Genomic DNA, 26,234 nt, shown 5'->3' on the forward strand with positions numbered 1-26,234 from the left:
GAAAAAAAAAGAGAAATATTAGACACGCTCAAATCCTAAACCTCAATGCAACCAAAGCTTCACACATACAGCCATATTTCAAGCCCCCAAAAGCTTAAAATATTCTACGGACCATAAAGTCACAAACACTTTAGAAGTAATTCTTATTTATTGGCTCTTTAATTTTTTATTGGCTCTTTCATGCAAAGAGATGTCAAAGATTGATTTAATTTTCCCATCAAACTTAGGTTCCTTCGCAAAATCCTAAATAAAGAAAACACCCATACAAAAACCTATTGAAATTACTAAAAATACCTACAAATCTAAATGAAGAACCCACGCTGAAATATCTTTCACAAATTCACGAGCGTCACACATATAGCCACTATTAATTAAATGATTAAATTTAGAGTTAAATACTAAATACCCTCTGGGAATTTTGTTGCTTTATTTTTTCTCTCATAGGATTTGATTTTTATCACAGGAGGTCCATGTGGTTTTGATAATAGATCAAATTAGTTAGTCTGTCAGTTGACCGTTAGTTGACTTAATAGAAGTTTACGTAGACCAATCAAATGTTGACATGTGGTACCTACTAAAACTTTTTTTATTTTTTTAAATTAAAAAAAAAAGTATTTTTTTTTTTTAAAAAAAAAAAAATTCCCACTGGGGGTGGTTTTGGCCACCCCCTTGGGCACCAAGGGGGTGGCTCGGCCACTCCCATCCAGCCACATGGCCACCCCAAATTTTTTTTTTTTTTTTTTTAATTTTTAAAAAAATTTATGTAAGTATCACGTGTAAATATTTGATTGGTCCACGTAGACTTTCATTAAGTCAACTAACGGTCAACTGACAAAAGACTAATTTGGTCTATTATCAAAACCACAGGGACCTCCTGTGATAAAAATCAAACTCTAAGAGAAAAAAAATAAAGTAACTAAACCCCATGGAGGTATTTAGTATTTAACCTTTAAATTTATTTATTCTTTTTAGCTTACGCTTTATAAACAAATGATGATTTAACAATGAATCATAGTATAAATCTCAAGTTCGAACGGTGTCTCTTTATTATTCATCTTATATTTCAATTAATATTTTATATATTAGGTCTCACATTTTAAAGAAAAGTTTTATGGTAACAAAGTACATAATGCCACAATCCGGTTCCCACATGTGAGGGAATGAGTATTAAAAGTATTAGTCAAATAATTAAACTTATCATTTTTTATTAACTTAAACTTTTATGACAAATGATAACCGATGGCATCCATCAATTACTTAGACATTTACTAAACACTGCTTGATTAGAATGATTAAGGGAATGGGCATAAAATTCAATGCTTGCTAAGATTGTGAATTCAATTTTCCACAAGGGCAGAGTAAAATCTACAATATAGATTGCTTAAAAGCACAACTTTGTTATTCACTCACACAAAACTATAGTTTCGATTGAAAATGAGGCCACATCGTAATAATCGATCAGCAACATCTAAGCTGATAGGCTCAACCAAAAATTTGTCGAGATTGTTATACATCCACTTTGACTTGCAGCTCAGGGGGTTTGTCCCCTGATCACAACTTTAATCCAGTACCTTATTGCAGAACAAAAGGTTGACAGATTGCTCTTCCCAGATTTTTTTTTTTTTAAAAAAAAATAGTAGTTGAGAATTGCTCTTTCTTGTCCCTAAGGTGATCTGAAAGCTTCACCAGCATAGCGCACATTTCCAAGTTCCTCTTCAATGCGGAGAAGCTGCAATCAAATTGAAATCACAGAAACAAGGGGAAATTAATATGAGTAATAATCATGGTATCCGGTTAGCAATTAAAAAAAGAATGTGAGACATGCATTCTGGGAACATTTAAAGTAAAGAATTAATAAGAAAGATAGTCAGAAGACCCCACACATTTTCAGGACCCATTGGAAAAGATCCTATGGGCTCATGTTTGGAGTCTATTAGAAGTGGAAGAATGAATTATGAAGAAGTAAGCCCTCACAGTTTATAATTTCTAATACCCTAGTCTTCGCTAGTCAAATACTTCTGAAATTTGGTGATCTAATGCGATCCACTTGACTGAATAGACTATAATCTATTACATAGGCATTCAAATATATGCCAGATACTGCAATAATACAACATACAACCTAGCTTATTTAAATTGTCCACATATATACAAATCTTCTTTTGTTTTTTATTTTATTTTATTTTTATCAAATTCGAACATCTTGTCCATATCTGGAAAAGCATGTCATTAGAGCGAGGAGGCGAGAAAGAGGGATGAGAGAAGAAAACCAACTAAAGTTCCCAGTTTACCTGATTATACTTGGCCAACCGCTCACTTCGGCAAGGAGCTCCAGTTTTTATCTACATGACAGAACATGCAGTGGTCAACTTCATAGAAATGACATAAAAGGCATGAGAGATGGCAAAGTTGAAGAGTCCAAAGATTGAAAAAAAACAAACCTGCCCACTCGCCAAGCCAACAGAAAGGTCAGCAATAAAGTTATCCTCAGTTTCACCGCTCCGGTGGCTGACCATGACACCCCAACCTGCAGCTTTAGAGTCAAGTGCTGCCTGAACAGATTCAGTCACTGTACCAATCTGGTTAACCTGCAATTGAATGCATAAAAGATGAGCTAAATGCAGCATCAACACGGCCTGTCTCTCACAATGATGAATCCATGTAAATTTAGAAATGATAAACACTTGAACAATGAATGGATGACAAAAGGAAGCTGGAAGATGGTGCAGAAACAAATTACAGCTAGCTAAAAACAGAAAGGTGTTCAACCAAGAAAGGAAAGGGAAAAAAATGTAAAAATGTAAAAATGTAAAATCATAACTCCTTGCGAGTGACTCAGAAAATGAATGAGGCAGGGTAGACGCTTGCCTTTAGAAGTAAGCCATTGCAAGCCTTTTTCTGAATGGCTTCAGCTATTCTCTTTGGATTGGTGACCAACAAATCATCTCCTACGAGTTGGATGTCAACTGAAGACTGTAGTAAAGCCCATGAGCTCCAATCATCTTGATCAAAGGGATCTTCAATTGACACAATAGGAAATTCTTTAACAAACTCCTTGTAGAGCTCAGAAAGGCTCTGAGCTGAGTGCACATGAGCTCCATCATTTGGCTGTTTCTTGAAGTCTAGATCATATTTCCCATCTTTAGTGAAAAACTCAGATGCCGCAACATCCATTCCAATTTTAATCTGCATTCCAAAAAATTTACAAGAAAATTTAAGTTGCAAACAAAAATATAATTTTCTTCTTGATAAGTACGCAGCAAACAAAAATATAAGGAAAATTAGTGCCTCCTACCTTGCCAGTGTAACCAGCCTTTTCAATGGCATCCATGAGTAACACCAAGCCCTCCCTGTTATCTTGAACATTGGGAGCAAATCCCCCCTCATCTCCCACATTGCAGGCATCTTGCCCATATTTGGCCTTAATTATTCCCTTCAGTGTATGATAAACTGTTTTCTCATAAAAGATAAACTGGTTAGCTTTCTTCTTACTGATGATGGGTAATTGATGTAATTATACAAAAATCTAAGAACTATAATGTCAATGAAAAAGCAAGTCTTCAATTAGCCGTGTGACCCAAGGATTTGCATCAAAACCATAAGTGTGGAAAATCAATAGCAATATCAAATTCAAAATTGTACTCCATATTGATTCACATCCAACAATAAGGCATGTGCATGGTTCTAAAATAGAGTCAATCGCGGATACAATACCCCATAAAAAGACAACTGTAGCAAGAAACCAATTATTTCGCTTACCTTCACTACCCATGCGGAATGCCTCAGCAAATGAAGTTGCACCTACTGGTAATATCATAAATTCTTGCATGGCCAAACTGTTTCCAGCGTGGCTGCCTCCATTTATAACATTAAAAGCTGGAACTGGCATAACAAGCTCCTTCGTTCCGGATAGTTCCTGGATATGCTTATATAAGGGCACCCCCTTTGCTCCTGCACCTGCTCTGCACACGCTTAGGGATACTCCCAATATTGCATTAGCACCTAATTTTGACTTGTTTGGAGTTCCATCAATTTCCAGCATAATAGCATCCACATCAGCTTGGTTCCTTGTTAAACAGAGGCAAAAATGTCAGAGCTATATAACCTACAAACAAAAAAAATCAACCTGTAATCATTAACAGTATATGTAAATAGACATCCAGGTCCACAAGAAGCAATGAGCAAGGCCACAAAATAGAGAAAGCTCAGGTTTCAACAGGCAGTAGCAGCCTGATTGCATGGCAGTCCAGTTACAGTGACCTTCTTCACAACCAATTCTTTTTTATTTTTATTTTATTTTATTTTTTTCATTTTTAGTTTCTTAAAAAGCAATGCTTCTTCTTTCCATCGTTTCCAGACCCAACAGCAGCATAATTTTTGACTTGTAATACAAGAAGTCGCCTTTGATTCTTAGAAACCGAAGGCTATATATAGAGTTCCCTATAATATGCGCAACAGGCTACTTCATTTCTGACTCCCAATGGATCTGAGATGCACATCCTATCTCCCTCCACCGCAACAACTACAACAGAATCTCCTACTTCTGCATAACCAAACAGTAGTTACAAAAATTGGTACTCTTTGTTTAAAATGATAGACCTTCTTTAACCATTTTTACAATTGTTTCCTTTCCCATGAGATATTTTTAGTTTCCCAGCAATCCCATTTAACGGATACAAAGGATTTTAACGGATTTGATGGTTCTGACTTCTCACCTTTCAAACAACGAGCACTTCTTTTCCATAACGTCCGTACTTGTTTTTATTCCTACGTAAATAATTTTCTTACGGCCAAAAAAACAAAAAACAAAAATGTTTACATACCGTGGCTTTGACATCAAAACCTTTTCTTTGATTCTAAATTACCAACTTGCTACTACTGTAAACAAAAAGTCCACCTTTACTGAAATCCAATCTTTTCTCGGTAAATGTAAACATTTTTGTTTTCTCAAGTTCTCAACTCTAAAATAAAAATATTATCAAACAATTCAAATAAGAATACTCTTTCTTTTTTTCTTTTTTTTTTTTTAATATTTAAAAAAAAAAAAAAAAAACACGTTAACAAATAAATAAGTTTCCCGAATTCATTTTCCAGCGAAACAAACAGCAGCTGCTAGTTATAATTTGAAGAATATATCAACAAGAAAAAAAAAATTTTGAAAAAAATACCGGACATCGACGCCGACGAGCTTGGGAGCGAGGATTTCGTTAATGTTCTTGACGGCATTGAGGACGCCTTTGCCTCCAAAAACGGTCTTATCGCCGTCACGGAGCTCGAGGGCCTCGTAGATCCCCGTGGAGGCCCCACTGGGAACTGCCGATCGGTAGAGAGCGTCGGTGATCAGATCGACCTCGACGGTCGGATTGCCTCGGCTATCTACGATCTGGCGCGCCTTCACCGACCTTACTGCGTGCTCTCTCGACGCCGTCACGGCAGACGGAGCAACCACAACGGAGCATCGGACGGTGGTGGAGTGCCGAGCCTTGTGGGGTGTGAAGGGAGGGATAGGAATGGAATTTTGAGGCTTTGGTAGGGGCTTCGAGGGAATGAAGGAGTTTTGGAGGAGACTCGTGCTGGTAGCTTGGGAAGCTATGGCCATTTTTTTTACCTGTGTGTAATTTTTTCTTCTTCAGAGAGGCGAAGAGTTTGAAGAGAGGGAGGGAAAGTAGGGTTAGGTGGGGGGGTTTATAGGGAAAAGCGTGGGAAAGTCCGCCGAGGGGCGATGAAAGCAGTGTCTGTTATTTGCAAAAAAACAAAAAAAGGAAAAAAGAAAAAAGAAAAATGGAATTGGAGGGTTGGTGGTTGGAAGAAGGTGGCACTGGTAGAGTATGCCGTCTGAGGTAGGTGTGTGCAACAGTGCATGGGTGTCCACGTTTTGTATGATGTATGATGTATGATGTATGGGGGATGTATGGCGTCCATCACCACATTTTAAGAGATGGCCAGGTCCGTTGTGCCTTGTCAATTCGTCAAACCTTTCTGCTCACTGGGCGCATCTGAGTTCCGAACCATGAGTCAAATCTAAGCCGCCTCTATTATTTATTTATTTTTTTAAAAAAAAATTATTTGAAAAAAATGTTTGAGCGGAGAACTCCACTTATTTAGGCGTAAAATAGATTATAAAAAATATTTTTCATATTTTTTTGTATTTAAAAATAATAGTCAATAAAGAATATTTTTGGTTTAATCGAAAATGTTTCTTTAATTTTCAAAAAATTGTTTCAATTTTTGAAAAACGTAAACTATTTTTTGAGTTTAAGCATCTCATTACCAAATTGATAGATCCAGTTAGGATGTATTTGGAACTTGACTGGACCGCTCTGAGATCCGATCGAGACTTAATCGGGATCCGGTTGAAACTTGACCAAGACCTGACCAAAACTTAACTATGACCTGGTCTGGACACTGTCAGGACTCAGTTAGGACACAACCGTGACCTAATTGAGATATTTCCTTAACTTAAAGTTTAATATGATTAAATAAAAACAAATTGTGATTTTCCTTCGTGGGCCTTTGTAAAGGGCCACTCTAGTAGTTTGCCATTTCCTTGGGCCACTACTATGGGAATTAAGCCCGGTAGGCAATTTCAAAGGGCCCATACCATTACTTTTGCACAATTATTTCAAATTACTAATATACCCTAAATAAAAAGATTAAAAAAAATTATAATTGTAAATTTTTTAAAAGAGGGATGCTCGAGCACTATTGATTGGTGAAGGGAAAATGATCATCTTTATTTCAAATCCCCTTCATTTCCTCTAGTTAGTGCATTTAGAAGGATAGTATAGTATTATTGCTTCAAACAAAATAAAAAGGAAAAAAAAAAATTATGAAGAAATAACATCATATATGGTCCTTTTTTTATTTGAATTTTTTTTTTTTAAAAAAAAACAAATTAAAAAAGGACCATATATGATGTTATTTCTTCAAAATATATATATATATATATATATATATATAATAAATAAAAAATAAGAGAAAAGTTGAGCAAAAGTTGTGCATTTATCATTTTTCTTAATTTTTAAGAAACCCAAATATATTGAATGACAGTTATCACTAATTAAAGAAACTTATTTGAAATTAGTAAAAAGCTTAATGACATAATTGTAGAAATAAAAATCCTAATAAATGAAAATTACATTAAAACAAAAATACTAAATTGAATTTATCCCTAAATTCTTACCAAAAAACACATGAAATCCGTTTGCTTGTAATAAATGACAGCAATTTTCAAACTTAAATGTGATCTCTTGAGAAGAATTGGCTGTAAGGCCCTTGGCGACAAAAATGCACGCAGACGTTGGCGACAAAACCGTTCCACAAAACACAAGGCGTAGCCTTAAGCCCACTAGACTACTACGTGTGGGTGTGGCACATCTCACTCCCTTCTCGCCAACTGTCTATTGGATTAGCCTTCGCAAACAAACTGTCAGCCCCGTAATAAAGCTGTAAAGCAGGGGCATTTCGGACCCACTCCATTCAAAATCCCACTCTATACTATTCACACCGTTACACGTCCTCTTACGGTCTTACTATAAAAGAAACAGTTAGAATACAACACAACACAACCATATATATAAGTAACCGACCGAGCGTGTTCTTCGTTGCCCATATCTATCTCTCTCTTGAAAATTTCCCAGCGAAATTCCACATTGAATCCGAAATCCGGTTCCTCGCTCCGATGTTTCGCATAAGCAACACCGTGGTGGGAATCCTCAACTGCTGCACTCTAGTGGTGGGCCTGGTGGCCATCTCCGCCTCCGTCTTCTTCCACCTGTACGGCGGCGCCACCGGCTGCCAGAGAGTGCTCCAGACGCCTCTCCTGGTGCTGGGCCTGGCCTTCTTGGTGCTATCCCTCCTGGGCCTGGTGGGCGGTTGCTGCAGGCTCAACTCGGTCCTCTACGTCTACTTGGCCCTCGTCTTCCTCATCATCCTGGGTCTCATCGCTTTCACCATCTTCGCGCTTTTGGTGACAAACAAAGGGGTGGGACAGTTGGTGTCCGGACGAGGCTACAAGGAGTACCGCCTCACGGACTTCTCCCATTGGCTGCAGCGCTACGTCCTGAATGCCCACAACTGGGATCGCATTCGAACTTGTTTGATTGACGCCCACGTTTGCAATAATGACACCCACCATAACCCCTCATTCCGCCACTTTTACATCAACAATTTCCATCTTATTCAGGTTATTTCTTTTTTCTTGCATATCAGAATTTGAATTCTTGATGTGAAAATTAACGTATAACATTCCAAATTTTTATTCAAAAAGTTGTTTCTTAAACGATGTGTTATCATCCTAATTATAAGTTGGTAACACATTTCTCAAAATAATAAATTTTATAGATAGTAACCCATCATTTAAATTTGAGAACAACTTTTTTTTTTAAAAAAAAATTGGGGTAATAGCACTCTTCTTAAAGCCTATCTTAGTGGGTTTTCATTGAATATGTGTAATTAATTAATTTGGTAGAGTTCCTTATCATGATCAGGATTAAATATAGAAATTTGAAATATACAAACAGATGAGGTTCTGGATATAGTTTATCCTTTGAGAAGTGTTAGGGAGTCAAACAAATAAACAAAAAAAAATTTTAAAACTAATGTGACAGATCGTAAGTGACAAACAAGAGAGATAGAATTTTATTTTATTTTTTAATTTAAAAACCCTTACTGGGTTTATTTGTTTTAAATAGAAAGAAGTTGTTTTATATATTTCTTTTAGATTATATATATATGGCAATAATTAAATTGACAAATATATAATATTAAAACAAAATTATATATGAAATTATTGTAGTCGGGTTGCTGCAAGCCGCCATCCTACTGCGGATTCATATACAAGAACGGGAGCGTGTGGGAAGTACCGAAATCGGGGCCGGCGGTGGGAGACAGCGACTGCACAACGTGGAGCAACGAGGAGGAGAAGCTTTGCTTGGAGTGCAAGTCATGTAAGGTGGGAGTGCTGGGGAACATGAGGAAGGAGTGGAGGCATTTGGCAATATTCAACACCTCTCTTCTCGTCCTCCTCATCTTCGTCTACTCCGTTGGCTGCTGCGCCACCAGGAACAACCGCTCCGATTTCAAGTACCCAATACATAATAGAGGAAGCCCTTGAGTTATTAATTTATATATGTACATTATTCTTTAGAATACAGCTGGCACTGGCAGGCAGAAATATATATATATGTTGATTTATCCATCCTAGTTGTTTTTTGTTTATTTAACATGATTAATTTGAGAGTTGTTTTGTTTCTAGAAATGAATGTTATGCCAAACACAGATAATAGTGTTGATGTTTGCTAGTTTTCTAAAACGCAAATGTTTTTATTTTTATTTTAAATGAATTATTTATGTTTCCAACCAGCCGATAGATAGCCGACAAGAAGGTAGCTAGCTAGGGTTCCCTACCTATGGGAACAAGGCTAATTAAGTGTGATTTTTTCGAGTAACTCTTATAAGTCTTTCTGGAGTCATCCCAAATGTAAAGTGACTTTTAAAATCACCAATAGATCAAAAGTCAATACATCACATCTCAAATTCAACAATAATTTTAAAAGCCACATCACATTTGAGAGGACCCTAAAATGACTTTAGGAGGACTTATAACATTACTTGATTTTTTCATCTTTTTGTTTTTTACTTTATTTTATTGTAATTAATGTAATAAATCACTGACATGGAATGAAATTCAGGTAGAAATGAGCAATCTTTACTCCCCAAATTGTCGTTTGTAGTGCTTTTTCTTATCCATATTATTCTACCATGCATTGAACTTTGGGTGCCAGGTTTTTTTTTTTTAATTTCAGCATAATAAAATAATAGTGAGATAAATATGTAGTAGATAGAAATTATTTTTTAAATACGAAAATGAGGGCAGGCTTTTATAATTATTGATGGATATAATAAGGTTTGTTAGATTTGAGATTTCCTTGGGGTAATTGAAAAAAAGATAAACACTTGAGATTTTATTTTAGAGAACTAAAATTATCAAGTGTTCAATTGAAGTTCTTAATATATACTTTTATTCTTTATTTTGTTGTGAAAATGAGAATAAGCTCGGCGTTTATATTATATTATGATAGAAACAACTAACAAATTACAAGCTAAACTACATATATATATAACATAAAAGGCCTCTAAAAAACTCACAAATTAATTAAAAATTACTAAATACTAGTAAAAATGCCCCCTAATATAGTCTCTTTGTGGAGCTTCATCTAAATCTCAAGAACTAAAGGGCAGCATGTGAAGTGACGACCATTAAAACTCCAACCATATGTTAATTTTCTATATATATATATATTTTACGAAAAATATACTTAAAACGGACAAACTAACTAGTTTATGGTGTGATACGTTAGTAACTCAAAAAATTTTAAAACAAAAAGAAACAACAATAATTAAAAAAAAAAAAGCTTACAATATAAATAATAGAAGAACCTATTCATAAAAAAAAATAAATAAATAAAGACTACAATTTAGAAGTCACGGGTGCAATTTAGAACATAAAACTATTTTTTTAAAAAAAACAAATATTTACCTTTAGAAGAGAATTCTGCGTGGCAAACAAAAAGAAAAAAAATCCATGAGAGAAAACTATAAAAAAAGAAAAAGAAAAAAAAAGGATGCAATTTTACGTGGCTAAAAGTAAACCCAATAAGAAACCATGTGCAGGGGCCGTCGATTCTTTACTTTACAAATTCTCTGACAAAATAAATTTTTTTAAAACCAATTGCAATTGCAGGGCCATGACCATTGGTGACCTAAACGTGGCTCCATCACTGCCATGAGTAATTCTAGAAGTCATCATTGGCTCTACCATACAATATCAACTTGACCTTTCTACCTCATTTCATTATTTCCCAAACTTCTGGAAACCTTAGAGAGGGAGAGAGATAAAGAGAGAGGAGGAATGAGAGAGAAAGTGGATCTTACTCGCAAACGTGTCATGCACACGCCTGCGAGAGGACTGCTCTCCTCTTTTGTGGCTTATCCGGTGCTCCCCACTGCCACCTCCCTCTGCTGCTACTGGTGTTTTGTGATTTTTTATTTTTCTGCTTTGTATTTCTTGTGTTGTTTTTGCTTTATTTTTCTTTGTATTTCTGTGGGTTATTTGAGCTTTTGTCTCCCTTATCCGTTGTTGTGTTTTATTTTGGAGACTTTTGTGCCAAAATTTAGGGGTGTTCTCTCATCTCCAACAGCTCCTGATGAAAATGCAGTGCCTCTTCAAGCTAGTCAGCTTCTTGGCCAGCTTCTACAAACATCCTTTGTTATGCCCTTTCTTGGTTTTTCAACCAAGATCCAAAGGACCGGGCCATTTTTTGGCCCATTTCCTATTATTTGCTTGTTTTTGCTTGTATCTACTTTCATTTTAGGACTATTGTTGGAGAGTCCACCCTTATTTTGATTTTAGGATTGTCCACTCTTTCTTCTTTTCGGATCAATAGTGGAAAAGATCCTCCCATGTAATCCCTTTCTTAATTGATTAAAGAAAAAAAAAAAGTCACATTGTGATAATCAGGCATCAAAACGAGCTTCCACAATGTCAAATTACCAAATAAATTTCAATCAATCGCACTCACTCAGGGAAAATAAACATCTACTTATCTATCATGCCAGCAAATTCCTTAAAACATTTATTCTGTAGCGAAGTGGCCTGCTCCCCGTACAAGGAAACAAAATATATGAAACTTCGTTTAGATTTCCACTTTTGGACATTATATAGGAATCTTTTCACCCGGAATATCATTCAGAGTAGTTCTGTTGACCTTGAACCACCAAAAATGAAGAACATAAAGTGCAGTATTTAAGCTCTCACTTAATATCACTTATTCACTATAATCTATTTTATTACAATCTGTGGGATAAAAAGAGTTCTCATAACCTAGGATTTTGGTCAAGTTGGGCTAACTTCTGCCGCAATACCCTTCTCATGACTTTATTTGTTGCTGTCCGTGGAAGAGACGCGAGAGGGACAACCCGAGAAACCTGCGCAATTGAGCATACGAGTTAGCATGTCTGTGCAAAAAGTGGCCTAGGGTTTAACGGAAAGGGTAACTGCGTGTCGAGCAAACATCAATACCCGGAATAAAGGATTAAGTTTTTTCTGCACAGCTGAATTGAAAGATATCTTCAATTGATTTAAGTCGGCCTTCATGTTATCTGAATCCTTGAATACAACAGCAACTACCAACTGCTCAGGTCCTCCTTCAGGAGGTGGCACCCCAATAGCAGCTGTCTCAAGGACACTGTTGTCGACTCCATTACAGATGCGTTCAATTTCAACAGAACTCACCTGCCCAAACAGGAGAGAATCGGTTAGAGCATGCATTAATGAAGATGCAAGTCTGAAATGCATCCAACTAGTGTCTTTCTCCATGTATATGGCAAGAGTTCCAAAAAACATGAAGTACAGTAACAAAATTTCCAATACATAGTCACTAACAAAGATGTAAATATAGGTAAAGCATCATAGTTTCTAGATAAAAAAATCTTTAATTTTTATTTTTTTGTTTTTTGAAGTATGATGTGATTGCTCCTCACTTACTAGCATACGATGGGCAGCAATGATATTAGCCATAGGAAAAACAAAAAAAAAAAACCCTTACAATCATGCGGATGGGTAAGCACCATACTTTTTTGAGAAAAACTAATTTCACTATAAAAGCAAGCCACTAGCAAGAAAAATAGTTATTTCGATTAAACAGAACCCAGAGGAAAAAAAAAAAGGAAAAGAAGCAACAGTATTTAAAAAAGAAAAGAAAAAAAACAGGCTCAGCCAAACACCACATAGATTAGACAATCAAATCATTTGAACACCATAATAAGATTGAATTTTCTTTTCAAAACAATGAACACGCTTAAAGCAAGTCTTCATATTAGATTATCCAAAACCATAATACTTGGATCATATGGAAGTGAGTCCTTGTAGTTCTGAACAAGCAACATGTGCCAAAAATATAGCACTGCAGACAAACATAACGTAAAGGTCCAGCTACACTCACTCCCTTCATATATTATATTAAGATTAACATGAATGACAGATCCACCTGAGACAAGGTATCACATATGACGTACCGGTATATCAGACTTTTCTCAACACTCATAGAGAAAACGTAGAAAAATCTTGAGAACAAAACCGTGAAGAAAGCAGTGAACTTTTAGAAGTTTCTCTAACATAGGCATAGTGCAGTTGTCCTGCACACTTCCTGAGTTAATCAATGTATATTTGTTTTCCCAAATAGTGACGAATTAGATTTGACAATGGAGTTGCAAAGGTAAGTAGATCATATTCCACTAGGCACAATGCATACCTTGATACCTCCAAGATTCATTGTATCATCTGCACGACCATGTGCGTGATAATATCCTCTAGAAGTACGCTCAAAGACATCCCCATGCCTCCGCAGAACCTGCATTAGGAAACTGAACAGCAAAATTCGAAAGGCCCAGAAACCAAACTATTATAAAGATGGATAAGAATTCACTTACCCTTCCTTCCCAAAAGGGCATTCCCTTAAAGTAGACATCAAAGTGGTCAGCATTCAGTAGTGTACTAGAAGCCCCAAACATGAGGGGATAAAGTGCCAATTCACCAATACCTGGTACATTCTGTGGCTGTAACAGAAGAAGATGAAAAGATCATTATAAGTACCTTGCATAAAATATGTTATAAAAGAGGGTCAAATTACCATAAAAGAAAGTCATGTTAATTTTGAAATGAATGATTGGCAAATTTCAATGAGAAGCCACTTCAGTAGTTGAAAGTCAATGCAAAGGCAATTTGCAAAGTAACATTAGCTTGCATATGCATAATTTATTAAAGAAATTCATCAAGACAACTATAGCCAGATAACCTTTCTTTCCCTAAAAATAAGGTTATTTGGTTCTTACAATGGGGTAACCAGCGTTATCAAGAATAAACAATTGGCAACCCATGGCTGGTGTGCTAAAAGCAGCCAATGATTGAGACTGCAACAATGAGCCAGTAATAAAACCACCGCCAATCTCTGTGCCACCACAATATTCGATGATAGGCTTGTAGTGAGCTCTCCCCATCAGCCATAGGTATTCATCAACATTTGATGCCTCACCAGTGGATCCAAAGCAACTGCCAAATTTCAGAAAAACAAATACCGCTTGAAACAGCCAAAATTGGTGAAAAATCCATAATTGACATACATCCTGCTTTCAATCAGATGAAAGACCCAACTGGACACACACACACACACATGTTACTTTAACAGGATAAAAGGTAATAAGTGTGGCATGCACCTACCGGATGGCGGACCAATCATACCCAGCTGTAAAATTTCTACTTTTCCATGCACGGACAATACTTGGGATCACACCAAGCATAGTAACTTTAGCATCCTGGACATAATGAGAGTATTCCATTGAAGAAAACATTTGAAAAAAAATAAAATCCTGAATATTCTGGAAATAAAACATGTCATAAAAATGTTAGGAATCTCCAAACATGGTGCAATAAATGCTACTTCAACATCCTACTTGTAACTCAAATTTCCTTTCAAAATCCTCATGCAATTAGTTTTTGTTTCTTGGGTAAGTTAAAAGAAGCAGCTTTAATGTACGAAAGTAAGGAAAATTGAAGGTATATACAATATACATGGTCAAGATTAAGGAGTGGTAAAAGTTGTCTCTCTTACACCCATTTAATAGCTTGGTGCAGCATTCGCATTATGCTAACCGTGCCCTGGATCAAGTCCCATCCATGCACATCATGCTTGCCATTTATGTTAATGCTTTCCCATTTATGGAAATAAAATTGAAGCAATAAGTACTCACTTGGGACAAAAGGAAAGGTAAGTACTAGAAGATTAATAATAAAGCTCAACTGATTCATTCAATGGAGCTTTATTTGTTTGATCTAGTATGGAGGGCATTAATTACATACAAAATTTTTCTTCTATCTATTAGTTAATGTATTTATATATTTCAAAGTTATGATCAGAGGCATTCTTGTGATGTTAGCTGCACATTTCTAGACAATTGTTTTATTACAAGTTGAATGACGTATTATAACAGTTGACATATATAGATTACATTTGGTATGCGGAGTGGCTATTCCATAGAAAAAATGAATAGCTTTTATTATTAGTATTGGAAGAAGGTTGAATAGAATAGCCTTGGAATAGGTCATTCCCTCATAGGCCATGAGAATGACTATTCCAAGGCTATTCTATTCCACTTTCTTCCATTCCTAATAAAAGTTATTCTTTTTTTCCAATGGAATAGTCATTCCGTGTGCCAAACATAACCATAATGTTTTTGGTGACATAGTCAGAACTAATAGAAGAACGAAATCCACTGTTAGAAGAGTTAGGGTTTGAGTCATTAGGGTTTTGGGGGTATTTTAGTCTTTATGGTATTTCTCTAATCCTATATAATAGGATGCTTGTATTAGGTTAACATAAGTTGAATAATATAATAGCCTCCGCCTTTTGTGTCTAAACCGTTCATACAAACTATAACATGGTATCAAAGCTTGTTTAGATCCTTGGTTCTTTTGTTTGTAGTTTTTTTCTTCTACTCTTTTTGTTTTGGTTGAATCTCTCGTTCTGTTGTTGGTGAGTGTTCTTCTGGTGGCAGCACCGCCCATGTGGGCGTAGTGCCCACACGGGCAGTGCCTGAAAGAAGCTGTCCATGGTCGTTTGTAGAAAAAAAAAAAAAAAAAAGTTGCCGTGAAAGCTGTGCTTTGTACTAGTTTTATAAGTTTTGTATTTTCTGTGTCTCTCGGTGGTTTTCCAGTAAGATCTGGAAATTTTCGGCAATTTCCAAGTCTCCGGCAGCCGTTTGTGGCGTTTTCCGGCGCTGTCCGATCGTTTCCAGCTTGTTTCTGGTGTATTTGTGGCGTTTAATTGTGTTTTTTGAGTTCTTCGACAATCTCTATGGTGTTTTGAGGTGTTTCCGCCAGTTGTGGTGATCTCCGGCGATACTCTGGCGAGTCTCCGGCGATACTCCGGCAAGTCTCCGGCGAAGGTCCGGCGAGCCTCCGGTGACTGTTTCTGTTCTGTTTTTCAGTGTTTTTCTTGTGTTTTTAGGTACTGCCGGCCAGTTCTGTGTGTTTCTGGCCAGTTTTGAAGCCCCGACGAAGTTCTGGCATATTTCCAGCAAAGCTCCGGCAAAGTTTTTTGTTTTTCCGGTATCTGTTTTCCGGCTAATCTTGTTGGTTAATCATGTGAAAATTTGTTGTTTGTTTGTTGTTTGTGATTGATGTATCCGACCGGCCTTGGATTCTCCGGCGAGAACCGATCAAGTGATCGTTGCATCCGACCGGCCTTGGTGTTTTTCGGCGAGAACCAATCCCAAGATCGATGTATCCGACCAGCCTTGGATTCTCCGGCGAGAACCGATCAAGTGATCGTTGCATCCGACCGGCCTTGGTGTTTTTTGGCGAGAACCGATCAAATGGTTGTTCAAGTTACCAACGAGTTTTCAACCGGCGTTGAAGTTTTATTTAATTAACTTGTGTGGTCCAAGCAGTTCCAGCTTGAGGGGGAGTGTTAGAATATGTTTTCTAGTTGTTTTTCGTTTGCTTGTATATTCCAAGCTGGATTCATATGATGTATATGCTCCAGCTTGAGGGGGAGTGTTAGAAGAGTTAGGGTTTGAGTCATTAGGGTTTTGGGGGTATTTTAGTCTTTATGGTATTTCTCTAATCCTATATAATAGGATGCTTGTATTAGGTTAACATAAGTTGAATAATATAATAGCCTCCGCCTTTTGTGTCTAAACCGTTCATACAAACTATAACACAAAAAAGAAAAAAGGACATGAAATAGCCTATTAACTACAAAGAATTCAGAATGTTCACCTGAACAAACCTGGCAAATCCAGAACCAAGGGGAGATCCATTATACAAAGCAACTGAAGCCCCATTTAACAATGAAGCATATACTAGCCAAGGACCCATCATCCACCCAAGATTAGTGGGCCAAGCGACAATATCACCTTTATGGATATCCATATGGCACCATGCATCTGCAGCCGCTTTGAAAGGAGTTGCATTGGTCCATGGAATTGCCTTGGGCTCACCTACACCAGGAAAGAAGTTCAGTTAAGCATTTCAGCCAACATTATCTGACTTGTTGCCAGTTCTGAAGCAGAGAAAATGTAGTATGGGTTGGGGGGGCACCTCCCCTTTGAATATCCTATTTCGCTCCCCCTTGCCCGAACGAAGAGGGTTGGGGGGGCACCACACTTTTCATCCATTTTAGATTTATTACTAGGCATATAGGATATTCAAAGGGGAGGTGCAATTGAAATTTCAATTGTAAAAGATTCATTGTCAATAGTTCTTTGGACTAGAAGCATATTCCCATGCATCTTAATTTTTCCAATTGGAATTATGGATGGCAAGCACAAGTTCTTCAGGCCATAATGCTGTATTGGTATGCTTACATCCATTCCATAACGTAAGTGTAAAGTTTAAAGATAAACTCATCTACTAACTAGATAAAGATAAACTACTCCATAAGCTAGAATCTTCTAACAGAAGGAATGCGAATGAACATGTTCAAACTGAAATGCCCCCTCCCGATTATGGAAATGTGAGACTCCTATAACTAACCTTTTTTTGTAAAATTCCTCATTCTTTACCCCAATTCAGTTTATGGGGAGTTTGGATGGGGAGTAATCTTTTTGGATTCCTCAAAATCCTAAAAGATTAACTTGTTTGGTTGCACTTAAGTGGAGGGAATCTAGATACCCAAAGGAATGTGTATTTCCTCCCAAGTGTCTTTTGTAAGAAATGTGGATTCCCTTCAAGTGAGGTGAGAATCCACATTCCCTTGCCCTTCAGAAAGTTTGCTTTCTTTTAATTGACAAAAATGCCCACATTCCTTTTAACACAAAAAAGAATCAATAAAAGGTGGGGTTGTGGAAGAATATCAGAAAAGGGTGGGGTAATTTTTTCATCTTTACCAGATTTGAGATGAGAGATGGCACCAAGATCAGCTTTTGGCATGACCAGTGGTATGGGGAAGTGGCTCTTAAGATAGATTTCCCAGTTTTATTTGGTCTCGCTTGCGCTAAGGACGCCTCTATAGCGGCTAATTTGGAGGTAGTTCCTACCAATGGAATGTGAGCTTTGCTAGAGCAGTGCATGATTGGGAGGTGGATGTCTTTACTTCTTTTTATCAGGTGTTGCATTCAGTTAGAGTGAGAAGAGGACGTGAAGTCCAAAAAAGTTTTGTTCGAGGTCAAATCCTACTTTTGCTCACTTTTCTCTTGTAGGGAGCCGCTTACCCTAGAAGAGTGTTTGGCGAACACAGGCTACTTCGAGGGCGGCAGTCTTTGTATGGTCGGCGGCTCTAGGCAAGATCCTCCGATTGAATAATCTTAGGAAGCATGTGCAAGAGAGACGGGGAATTGGTGGATCACCTTATTCTCCATTGTGATGTGGCTTTCGCCATTTGGAGTGTCTTGTTTAATCGTTTTGGGTTATGCCTAGAAGTGTTGTTGATCTACTTAATTGTTTGTGGTCCTTTGGCAAGCTTAGGAGCGCTACGGTGTGGAAAATAGTGCCTACGTGCCTCTTCTAATGTGTATGGAAGGAAATTAATGATAGGTGCTTTGAGGATAGAGAGAGGACATTAGGAGAAATTTTATCTTTGTTCTATGAAACTTTTTATTTATGGACAACACCGTATATGTCTCCTCTGTTGATTTGTTTTAGTGATTTCCTTGTTCGGTTTGCTCCTACTAGTTAGGTGGCTCTGTATACTCCTAGTGTGTGCTTAGGGGCCTTACACTTTTTACGAGATTGCTTCATTACTTATATATATATAAAAAAAAAAAAAAAAAAAAAAAGAATCAATAAAACTTAATCCATTAAAAAAAAAAATGGTAGTTCTTATTACTCTTTGAATATCATGTTGTTTGTAATTAATTATGTTTGCTGGATAATATATGCTTCGAGGATTATTTGGAAAAAGAAATTGATGAAATAATAAAAGAATTAGAGAATATATATATATATATATATATAAAAGGCTTTCATGAGCTGTCAATTGTACCTTTTGAAGGGGAAATAAAACCATGGAGCTCAATTACATGTCATTACAATAAAAATAAATAAAATTGTATCACTATTCCTGGTTCCACGTTCCAAACTTTAGGTCATACACTTGCATTGTTGATCTTAGAAAAGCAGGATAAAAAAAATCATCATGGCCAATGTCACACTCATTGTCAACCCATGAAATTTCAGCATGTTTATTGTAACAGAAACTTACGGATATTTTAGGAGAGAAAATAATTCCTATAGGATGCCTATGAGTAAACCAACACGGGAATTGCAAATTCCTAAGAATCCTACCAGATTCCTAGTCATTCCCAAACATGGGTTTAGTCACATTCCTTGGAATCTAGATTCCCAGACATCACATTCTTAAAAATGTGGATGCCGGGGGGAATGTTAGATTCCGCGAACCAAATGCCACGTTAGAGTTTTCCCTTCCAGTTCATAATCGTCTTGATTAACTTTAAAAGAAAAGCTACAAAACCTTCAATCTAGACCATTGAGGTCAGTTTTAAAGTCGGTAAAATCACCTTATAGCTTTAATAATGTAACAAACTCATTAACACCCAATTTTACCAATAAATAGTTTAAACTTGTGATTACTCAGTACACATTTTCTCATTCCTATACCACTCTTTGGTTACTGCAACCTTAAAAGTGTTCCAATACCATTTACAGATAGGACTATCCCTTCGTTCTCTTTCTCTGTTTGCTTTCCCCTTTTTTATGTTTTTTATTTTTTACTTCCCCCTTGGAACAAATAGGACTCTCAGCTGGCCTTGGCTTCATTGAGAACCTTCAGTAGGGAAAAAGGCAAGAATGAATTGTGCTAAGAATATCAAATACAACAAGTCAAAGGCAGGCAGCAAAACGAAGGAGCTGTAATTTGCCAAGCCCCACTTGACAAGAAACAGACTTACACCAGCAAAACTACCATCTCCATCAGATTAGAAACAACTGGTGGAAATCTCCACAACTTCAAATGCATTTGCAACAACTTCGAAAGACTTTCATATTAAAAATGACTATTATCAAACTCCCTTCCCATACTTTCTCTACCAAATCTTTTATCCTTGCTATCCATTCCATCTGGATGTATGCCTAACCTAAAAAATAATTAATCAAGATCACTTCCAATCAAAATTCCTGAATAACTCAGAGATAATACTACTATATATCTATGATACTCTACTAATCGAAAAATAGCGTCAGGTGCTTGCTAGGAGGTGAGTGACATCCAGCATCTAAAAATGCCTCAGTTCTGAGCCACCAAGAAAATTTCGATAGTGTCAATGTTAATATGATTTTCAAGTTATGGTACCAATTTTGACTTTATTTTTAGCAGGATGAAGATTGGCACTCAAATTAAATTTGAAACCTTAGAATTTTCAAAAGTAAACAATTGGTCCTTCCACAAAGTCCATTTTGCAATGTCAAAAATGAAATGAAAAGATAAAGAAAGCTTTGTGAGGATTAGCTTGAATTTTAAGTTACCTGTAGTTCCAGATGAGAAAAGGATGTTTGTAAATGCATCTACTGATTGTTCTACCGCAGCAAATTCATGTTCCCTGAATATTTTGATGTGAAACATGGGAAAATAATTAATATCAAAAAAATTTCATGTTCCCTGCATATTTCCAGTACATTAATATCAAAAAATTAAACTGATTGATTAAACAATTAATGGGGAGCGGAAAAAGAAATTACAGCCACCAACTCTTCTACATATTAAATAAACTTATAATATCTTATAATTATATGCCCAGAGTTTGTGTTAATACTGAGTCATGTAGTTTCAAGAAAGCTATTGGAAAGTGCAACTGTTCAAGTTTGCTTTTAGTATCTCAATGTACAGGATGAGTTCTCCATTGTTTGCCTTCTGTAGTAAGAAGGAAGTGACAAGAATCCATAATTCAAAATTTTCATGTCTATAGAAAGCTCAGCATCACTTCAATAACCATCACTTGTCATCCTATGTGAGAATATTATATTGAACATGCTAGCTTGGACCATTGGATTCAGCACAGCAATATTCCACAAATGAAAAGCATTTTTGTTTCATTCAATCTCTAGATTTTAGGCCCAGCCAAAAGGGGAAAAAAAAATGCACAAAACCCAAATTCATGAAAGTGTTCTGTGTTGTCCTTCAAGTGTTCAAATATTATGCCATTGTTTCTTGAACAATGCATACATATAAAATTTTCTTGATCCAAATATTAAGGTAAGGAATTACACAATACTTCAAGACAAAAGAACTTATGCATAAATACAAGCTATTATACTTGAAAAAAGTTAGGGGATGAAAGTTAGGGGATCATGGATATTGTTAAATCACAACTGATCCCAAAAGTTCAAACTCATAAGAAATAGTGAATTTCTTAATTTAATTAATATCATAACATTCCCCTCACGTAGACTCAAATTCACCTTCAATAAGTGAGGCTTAATATGTTGAATATTAAATTGAAATAGGAAGTAAACTATAGAGTCTATTGTCGAACTCAGGCCCACAACTCTAATGCTATGTTGAATCGATAGTTATTCCAAAAATTGAAGCTGATAGGAATTAGTAAATTTAATCATTTAATTGATTTCATAACAAATATATAATTATAGGTTAAAAAGATAACATACTTGAAATCTTTTACTCTTTCTAGAAAATCATGCCAAGAAATGTCACTATCCCGCAAGTTCATGCTAAAGCTAGAACCTCTTGTGGGGATAACAATTGCCATAGGTGACTGAGCCTCCACAATTCTACTGCAGGACTGAAAATACAATGTTAGGTAGATTGTCATAGGAAGCAAATAGAAAAATCTGGTAGTTCACCCATAGATTAAGGATAAAAAAAACTTCACCTGTACAATGGTAGACTTTTGTCACCACGACTAATCAAATCCTGACAAAATGAAAAATAGTTTGAAGAAAGAAGATGACTAAGCAATTAAAATGCATTTAATGAGGGCAGGATACAATAACTTAAATTCTGTTGTCATAAAACTAATTTTGACAAGTTGAACTTAGAGCAAGCTTGAAGAAGCAATAAATCTTACAGATTAATTTTTACAAGAGGCTCATTCTTTATCATGTAGGGATTGATGAATGGAATAACCCTAAACATATCATCTTACTGAAATCTGCCATATCTTTATGCAAAACTGATAAAGAGCGTCTTGAGTTGCAAAAAGTTTTTTTTAAAATGTTTAATGTCCCTCACAAAAGGAAAAGAAAAAAGGATAATAACCTGAGTAAATATGGCTTTTGCTTCTGATATTTTCAGTCTTGTTGATATTTCAATTGGAGCAAAACTATCAGCTATGGACACAACTACGTAGCCTGCTAGAACAATAGCCAGGTAGATAACCACAGAATTGACATTCATCGGCATATCAATTGCAACTGCAGACCCTTTGTCCAAGCCCAGTGTTTTGATTGCATGGGCAACTAACCTAGAAATTATAGAGCCAACAGAACACTTGACTTACAAATATTCAAGGATAGAAAGGCCGAAGGTAAATAACATTATATATATATTTTTTGATAAGTAAATAACATTATATATATATATATATATATATAACTTGACAAACAATTATTCACTCATTAACTAGAGGAACACATATATACACATTTTACAAACTTCATAACTATGAGATGAAAATAAGCTTTCAATATCACCTACTTAAAGCATACTTAAAGCTATCATGCCACAAGAAGATCGAGTTGTGTGTTTGGTGATGTTGAAATATCATCCAATTTCCCACAAAAGCAACATGGTATTATTTGATAGAACACCTACTGATGAAATTAAATTAACCTACACATACTTTTCAACACTAAAGTTTTTAACAGAACCCCGATAGCATCATGAGTATTATTATCAAGCAGGGCTTCTAGGAACTTAAATTTTTTAAATTTCCCCATGCAGATTAAAACATAAACCGTGATTGAACATTGCATAAGAGGACTTGAATGAATAAATCAGAACATATAAGCCATACGTGATCCGTACTGCAACACTTAGAGAAGATAACTTCCGACTCCGATGGTGTTAACACCAAACTTTTCAATATTCTTTTGTTAAAAACTTCCAAGCAAATTTCATCACAAAACCAAGTTTGACAATAATATACTGGTATTATGACAACTTCACATCTAACTAACTACAAAAGGAACCAAATAAAAGTAACATAAAAAATATGCTGTAGAAAATTACATGTGACACCTTAGAAATAAAACACCAAAACCACCTGCATACACAAATTGCATGCCACCAGTCTGCAAGCAGAGGCTATTACGATGAAATCCAACGATGACATACAATATAGAGTAAGTTTATCTAAACAAATTTGAAATCATATTTTTATGCACTGCAAAATAGTATCAAGAAGCTATTTGGATCACATATTCATAAATTTATGTCTATATCCGCGATTATGTGATGTTACATGTTCCAGAGAATCTAATTAGCATTGTACAACTAATTATAACATATTACAAGTGACTTCAACAAGACAAATTGAATTGGATGAAAAGCAACATACCAAACCTCTGCACGAAATTCCCAGAGTGTCATCCTTTGTACAGGAAGATCATCGTTCCCTTCATCACGCCATATTACCACTACATCGTCCAAACTTCTCTTGCAATTTAAACTCAAGCAATTCTTAGCCGGATTCACAAATGCTCCAGGAAGCCACTGACCACCTGGGTATGACGAATGGCTTTCCTCAAATGTACTCTCACGTAAGATACATTGGGGAGGCACAGAAAAAGATACGCCCAATTCATCCAATACAGTTTTCCAATAAACCTAGCAAACAAAGGACAGGAAGCCAGAAATATGAAAAAGCTCACCATCCAAATTCATGCAAAATTCAAAATTAATATAGAAAGACAACCTTACTGGGTTTTGCTTTTAATGAAATTTCGATTACTTATTTAAAAAAAAAAAAAAAAAATAACAACATTGATGTGATATTAGTACTACCTCAGGGTTTGAGATTGAAAATTCCTGGAAGTCAGAGAAGCTTGATATTGGATCTTTGTATTTTGGACCCAAAAACTCTTTTCCCCTCCTCTCTAATAGCTGGCCAACATTTGTTGAGATTGCATTTTCCCTAGTTCCATAACATTTGTTTTTCACTAGGAATATCAGTAGCAATTGTACTTCTTACACACACACACACGCATGTACAACTACATTTTAAACACATTAGATACGAAGATGTGCATATTCATACATAAACACATATTGCAGGAGCATATTGCTTGGATGATAAATTTTATCTTCAAGATATGTGAATTATACAATTTAATTGGTTGCCAATCCATGAAATTTATTCATAAACATAACTTACTGTCCTAAATTCCCTAAATCATCACTACATACGATATGAGCATCAGCATGCAAAAAAAGCAAAGGTATATAAACATTTCAAAAAGAACAGTTCAATTTTCGTTGGAAACAAATAGAGCTTAAAGAATAGTGAGTAAGGCTATTATGGGAGCATACGGGTCGGGTATCCAAGCGGGCGGGTCGGGGCCGTAGTCCCTGTAGCAACCGTAGTACATCATCTGGTGAAAGGAGAAGGGTAGGTCCGGGCTGAGCACGCGCTTGGAGATATTCCGCCACTTGTCAGGAGTGGCAGGTCCGTAAATTCGGATGATCTCTGTGAGCCTTTCATGGAGTCCCTCTGCGAGCTCCGGTGAAATCCCCAGCGCTTCGATGTCCGACCTCGTGATGCAGTCTAGGGCCTTGAAAGCCATTGCTCTCTCTCTCTCTCTGCTTTCAGAGGATCAGAGGATGTGTGAGAGTTTAAATTGTAGCGTGAGGGTGGAGCTTAGCAGGGCACCTATCATTGTCTTACGTCTTTTAATGGATTACTTAGATGAGTCTATTTTTGCTAACACGATTGATAATAATTAAAATAGTAAATATGAGAGAAGATTTATAAGGTTTATAGCTGTCGGAATAGATCTCGAACAACTCGTCTACTTTCTTGGATAGATAATTTTAGAACAGAGTTTTTTACTTGCAATTTAAACAGTAAAATTGCTGTGAATTTGGATCCAATTAGAGCATCAAAAAGAAACAACAAATTAAGGAATGGATCACAAAGCTGTTCCAACTCTTGCATATTCATAGAAAGTATTATTTCTAAATCAAAAGGTGTCGGTGCTCTTGACAAAAAAAGAACCTTCTTGATTATCTCCATGGACCAAAATTAAGGGAGAGGGAATGTTTATAACCTTCTCACTTATTAGTTTTTATCAGTTTAAAGAAAAGGTTGTTCAAATAAAGTATATTATTCGATTATGATTGCAAGACCATTATTAATTGATCATTATTATTATTTTTTTAAAACAATTCAATCTCATCCATTAATAAACGAACATAAAGCTCAAATAATACAGAGCAAAGTTCTGAAGCAACCATAGCTGAAATTACGAGATTACAAGCGTCAAAGATAACATATTATATTCTAAACTCAAACAAAATTCGCTAATCTATGGTTAATTTTCAAATTAAACAGCAGATCTGCGCCAAACAGGCTCAAACCAATGCATAGGTAGTTCTTATTTCTTAGCATTGAGGGTAGAGAACCCCAAATCAAAACTCATCTTCCTCAACCCGAAAGCCAGGATAACATTCATATCCACAACCCAAAGGTCTGAATCAAATCAACTATCCCGAAGGGCATCAAGTGGGCAGATCGAGAGAGAGGACCGAGCATTATTACAAGCAAAAACAAAACTGATACAGTGAAATAAAACAAGACAGAAAGAACAATAAAAGGACAGCCAAACAAAATTACAAGGAAATAACCAACAGAAAAAAGCACACTAAGAGGATGATAGTAGATGGAAAAGAAGAGTCGATCGCGCGCTCCCCGGAAACCGAAAACGGAAGGGGGCATTGGAAGCTCATTGCGGTGGGGGCGTGAGAAATAGGCCCAGTAGAGGACTGTGGGTGGCGGAGCAGGCGCAAAGGAAATTAGCGTCGCACTTAAACGGAGGGGGATGTTTGAGTGAAACCCCATGAGCATCACCCACAAAGAGTACCTAAACAAGCAGAAACAACAAAAGCAAAATCAGAAAGAAACAAACACAAACTCTAGCAAAAAACAAGAAAATAAAACAAAGAAACAAGAAACCCAAAACAGAAACCACGCCAGGGAGGAAGGTT

The 26,234-nt window shown here is 36.2% G+C and overlaps 3 protein-coding genes across 3 annotated transcripts; 1 reads left to right on the forward strand and 2 right to left on the reverse strand.

Annotated features, from left to right (window-relative positions):
- Window positions 1-1,373: 1,373 nt before the first annotated feature.
- On the reverse strand, window positions 1,374-5,846 carry LOC132184839 (enolase 1, chloroplastic). The gene is made up of 7 exons (XM_059598615.1): window positions 5,169-5,846; window positions 3,760-4,067; window positions 3,296-3,450; window positions 2,869-3,186; window positions 2,442-2,588; window positions 2,292-2,342; window positions 1,374-1,729 (listed from the first exon to the last, which is right to left on the reverse strand). Exons 1-7 carry the CDS (start codon window positions 5,597-5,599, stop codon window positions 1,664-1,666), a joined length of 1,476 nt encoding a protein of 491 aa, XP_059454598.1. The 5' UTR covers window positions 5,600-5,846; the 3' UTR covers window positions 1,374-1,663.
- Window positions 5,847-7,681: 1,835 nt separating this feature from the next.
- On the forward strand, window positions 7,682-9,115 carry LOC132185254 (tetraspanin-11-like). Its single transcript, XM_059599051.1, has 2 exons — window positions 7,682-8,185; window positions 8,798-9,115. Exons 1-2 carry the CDS (start codon window positions 7,682-7,684, stop codon window positions 9,113-9,115), a joined length of 822 nt encoding a protein of 273 aa, XP_059455034.1.
- A 2,568-nt stretch (window positions 9,116-11,683) lies between these two features.
- LOC132185775 (probable acyl-activating enzyme 17, peroxisomal) lies at window positions 11,684-24,889 on the reverse strand. Its single transcript, XM_059599560.1, has 14 exons — window positions 24,561-24,889; window positions 24,036-24,165; window positions 23,590-23,858; window positions 22,290-22,494; window positions 21,904-21,944; window positions 21,680-21,805; window positions 20,540-20,613; window positions 16,838-17,058; window positions 14,279-14,373; window positions 13,894-14,110; window positions 13,492-13,617; window positions 13,314-13,412; window positions 12,083-12,295; window positions 11,684-11,988 (listed from the first exon to the last, which is right to left on the reverse strand). The coding sequence occupies exons 1-14, from the start codon at window positions 24,812-24,814 to the stop codon at window positions 11,878-11,880; spliced, it is 2,181 nt and encodes a 726-aa protein (XP_059455543.1). The 5' UTR covers window positions 24,815-24,889; the 3' UTR covers window positions 11,684-11,877.
- Window positions 24,890-26,234: the final 1,345 nt, after the last annotated feature.

The sequence above is a fragment of the Corylus avellana genome, chromosome ca6 (genome assembly GCF_901000735.1).
Source record: "Corylus avellana chromosome ca6, CavTom2PMs-1.0".
In the NCBI taxonomy this organism is placed as follows: Eukaryota; Viridiplantae; Streptophyta; class Magnoliopsida; order Fagales; family Betulaceae; genus Corylus; species Corylus avellana.